The following is a 3,720-nucleotide window of genomic DNA, read 5'->3' as shown; positions in this document are numbered from 1 at the left end:
TGGAGGAAGAAGACACTGGTTAAGGCCCAGAAAAGACAATCTCAGCTCCACCTTCATTAGGACATGTCCAAAGAAGGTCTTGTCATGTAGAAGCTAGAATTAGAAAGGGCCAGACGATGGTTCTTCTCTGAGGTTCTCAGCAAACACAGTACTAATGCTGGTACTTGGTTTAGTGTGGAGGACAGACGGAGACAGACAGTCCCTCACCATCAGGACCTCCTGAACTCTTCTCAGATGCATCTTGGAATGATGTCCCTCCTATTGCACCATCAGATGAGTCAGTGGGTGGAGCTCAGGCATTCCGACTGGAACCCCTCAGCCTCCACCCAAAGATGTTCTGTCTAATCTGGCAGATGTTCTCCTGTTAGACTGAGCAGCACGAACCCACATTGTTCTCCAGCTCAGACCCACAACATGCAGCCTCCACCCTCTCCACCCTCTCCACCCTCTGCACACAGTCTTTACACTGTCCAGCTCCAGAGGTACTACACAGAGTACACAGAGTACACAGCTCTCTTCACACGCTGTTTTTCCTAAAACTCTTCTAAAAGCTCTTTTAAAAAAGAGTAATCTGGATACTTGAGGAATCAGTAACTCAGATCAAAGCTTCTGAAGTCAGATTATTGAAAAGGAGCTTTTTACACAACTTCCTGCTTTTCTGGTTCAAAACAAGGAGCTGAATGTTTTCCAGTCTGGATTGAGGTCAGAGCACTGAGACACTGGGATTAAAGTGCTGGAGGACGTCTCCATGAGCAGGGACACGTCCACTGTCTCACTTTGACTCTGACTGGAGGTGGAGAGCTGGGAGGACGTCCTCCCTCCCGTCCTGTCTGCAGCAGGTGGAGAGGTGGGAGGACGTCCTCCCTCCCGTCCTGTCTGCAGGTGGAGAGGTGGGAGGACGTCCTCCCTCCCGTCCTGTCAGCAGGTGGAGAGGTGGGAGGACGTCCTCCCTCCCGTCCTGTCTGCAGGTGGAGAGGTGGGAGGACGTCCTCCCTCCCGTCCTGTCAGCAGGTGGAGAGGTGGGAGGACGTCCTCCCTCCCGTCCTGTCTGCAGCAGGTGGAGAGCTGGGAGGACGTCCTCCCTCCCGTCCTGTCTGCAGCAGGTGGAGAGCTGGGAGGACGTCCTCCCTCCTGTCCTGTCAGCAGGTGGAGCCAGAGCCCCCCCTCCAGGTGTGACCGCTCCTACTGCTCACTGTGTGGAACCTGCTTCTCCTCAGAACCGGTGGGAACCCTTCTTGACCACACCTCCTCCCCCCTCAGGTTTTACCTGCACACAGGTAGGTTTGGTAACCTCCCCCCCACACTGCCACTGATCACCAAGGTAGGAAGCGTCGCTCGGCGTTCCGGCTGCGCTGTGTGTTCTCCAACGTTCCAGATGTTTGATCCAGTATCTGGTTCCTCAGTGATGTTCCTCACCTCTCGTGCTGCTTAATAATGAGGATTAAGAACCAATGATGGAGTTGACAGGAACCGAGGACACGACGGAGACGCCCAGCTCTTTCAGGAACATGGGTTCTTCTGTTTCAGTCCATGTTTCTGTAAGAACAATGTCTTAGAGGGACATCCAGAGCGGTTCTATCAGTGCAGAGGACAAACAGAGCCGATATTCCAAGAACATTTCCTCCCAAAGGTTAGAATGACTGACGGAGACACGTCCTTTAGTCCGAACTCTGAACCCACTCATCATCAGTTTCTGGATTTATAATGGAAGTTACACTTTTCTATGTCACACATAATTAGTCCCAACTCTCAAGAGTATATATATATATATATATATATATATATATATATATATATTCACTCTCGTACTCCTCTTGTAAAAAGTGAGGGTCCAGATGAAGCCAGATTACACTGAGATGATCAGATGGTCGTCATGGTAACCAGCTCACTGTCACACGGTGTCACAGTTCAGTTTCACTTTATTTTGCTAGAAAGATGACATCACGAGGGGGCGGGCCCTAGCGGCGGCGGTACAAGACGTCCCAGCTGTCCCTCCACCTCAGCGCTCCCAGCTGATTGGCCGACAGCTCCGGGCGGCCGTACGTCAGAGGACAGAAGGTCTGATAGGACCAGAAGACAGCGAGGAAGACAGAGGCCACGCCCACACCGAGAGCACAGCGGTGTGTCCCACTGCTGTACACACACACACACACACACACACACACACACACACACACACACACACACACACACACACACAGAGTCAATCAAAGTCAATGTGTGTGTGTGTGTGTGTGTGTGTGTGTGTGTGTACCTGAGCAGGTGTGTGTGTGTGTGCTCCAGCAGGGCGGGGCTCAGCAGGTGCAGGTAGCAGAGGGCGGGCAGGTAGTGATACAGGAAGAGCGTCTTGTCCATCAGCAGAAAGGGAAAGAAGTTCATCCACCAACCGCCAACACACACACTCCCCAGACACACAAACCGCTGCCACACACCTACACACACACACACACACACACACACACACACACACACACACACACACACACACACACACACACACACACACACACACACACACACACACGCACACACACACACACACACACACAGAGAGTCAGGTCACACCGACACATGGACACAGAGTGTGTGTTCATCTGTGTACCGTCAGGCAGGTCTTTTAAGCCCCGCCTCCTCCTCAGCAGATACACAGCTGCTAGCAGCTGATAGGCCAGCAGGCTGAAGATGGCCACGCCCCACGACACGGGATTACCAATCAGATGAATCTGAGCCTGAAACACAGTGAGCCAATCAGAGAGCAGGATGAAAGTGTGTGTGTGTGTGTGTGTGTGTGTGTGTGTGTGTGTGTGTGTGTGTGTGTGTGTGTGTGTGTGTGTGTGTGTGTTACATTGTTGGAGGCGTGCAGCCAGTAAGCAATATTCGTTTCCATGGTGATCCATTCAAAGGGGGCGGAGCTATATTTGTGCTCTGACTCCTCCTGTTTCACCGACAGCATCTTCCACTGCCATGGCAACATAACGTGACATCATCAGTGTGACATCATCAACATGACATCCTGTCAGGAAGTGATTCGATTGGCTGGCGTTTGGGTTTCGTACCTGCAGCTCCAGGAACTTGGCCCAGAAGGAAATCTTTCTGTCGACATCGATGTGTGTGGGGGAGTGGAGCTCCGCCTCCCGCTCCTTCTGCTCCTCACCTGCACGTGTTGCATCATGGGACATAACCAGGTGAAAGAGGGTGAACACGGCGTGAACTCAGCTGCTGATTGGTCAGTTTGAAACTCCTACTGGTTCCATATCGATGTTCCTCCACCGTCCACAGCTGAGAGGCGCCGCTCGCCGCCGCCGCTCTGTCTGCCACCACCTCCAGCTGACGGAACGCCCAGTCTGGGAGGGCGGAGCCACTCAGCTGGAAGACACACACACACACACACACACACACACACACACACACACACACACACACACACACACACACACACACACACACACACTCCTGGTGTCAGGAAGTCACTGAAGGTCACTGGGGTCACTGGAGGTCACTAAAGGTCACCTTGAGCACAGCAGATGTGTTGACGTGGACCAATCGCACTTCAGACCGGATGGTCTTCCACATGTCTGACTCCGCCTCCCTGTTGGAGATATCCTGACAAACAAACAAAGAGTCAACACCAGTCAGAGGTCACAGGTCACAGGTCAGAGGTCACAGGTCAGAGGTCACAGGTCACAGGTCAGAGGTCAGACTCACCACCCTCCACAGGTT

The 3,720-nt window shown here is 52.7% G+C and overlaps 1 protein-coding gene across 2 annotated transcripts in view; it reads right to left on the bottom strand.

Annotated features, from left to right (window-relative positions):
* Positions 1-1,814: 1,814 nt before the first annotated feature.
* pomt1 (protein-O-mannosyltransferase 1) overlaps positions 1,815-3,720 on the bottom strand; it is an 8,673-nt gene continuing 6,767 nt past the window's right edge. For both annotated transcript variants that reach the window (XM_080467210.1, XM_080467209.1), the window contains exons 13-20: positions 3,706-3,720; positions 3,511-3,603; positions 3,246-3,366; positions 3,057-3,154; positions 2,846-2,959; positions 2,603-2,729; positions 2,255-2,432; positions 1,815-2,133 (exon numbers count right to left, since the gene is read on the bottom strand). The exon at positions 3,706-3,720 is cut by the window's right edge and continues 82 nt beyond it. In XM_080467210.1, coding sequence (XP_080323336.1) covers positions 1,959-2,133; positions 2,255-2,432; positions 2,603-2,729; positions 2,846-2,959; positions 3,057-3,154; positions 3,246-3,366; positions 3,511-3,603; positions 3,706-3,720 — 921 coding nt within the window. In that variant the 3' untranslated portion in view covers positions 1,815-1,958. The remainder of the gene's footprint in view (positions 2,134-2,254; positions 2,433-2,602; positions 2,730-2,845; positions 2,960-3,056; positions 3,155-3,245; positions 3,367-3,510; positions 3,604-3,705) is intronic.

This window comes from Lipophrys pholis, assembly GCF_963383615.2.
Source record: "Lipophrys pholis genome assembly, chromosome: 7".
Lineage (NCBI taxonomy): Eukaryota > Metazoa > Chordata > Actinopteri > Blenniiformes > Blenniidae > Lipophrys > Lipophrys pholis.
This window is presented reverse-complemented; position numbering and strand designations above follow the sequence as displayed.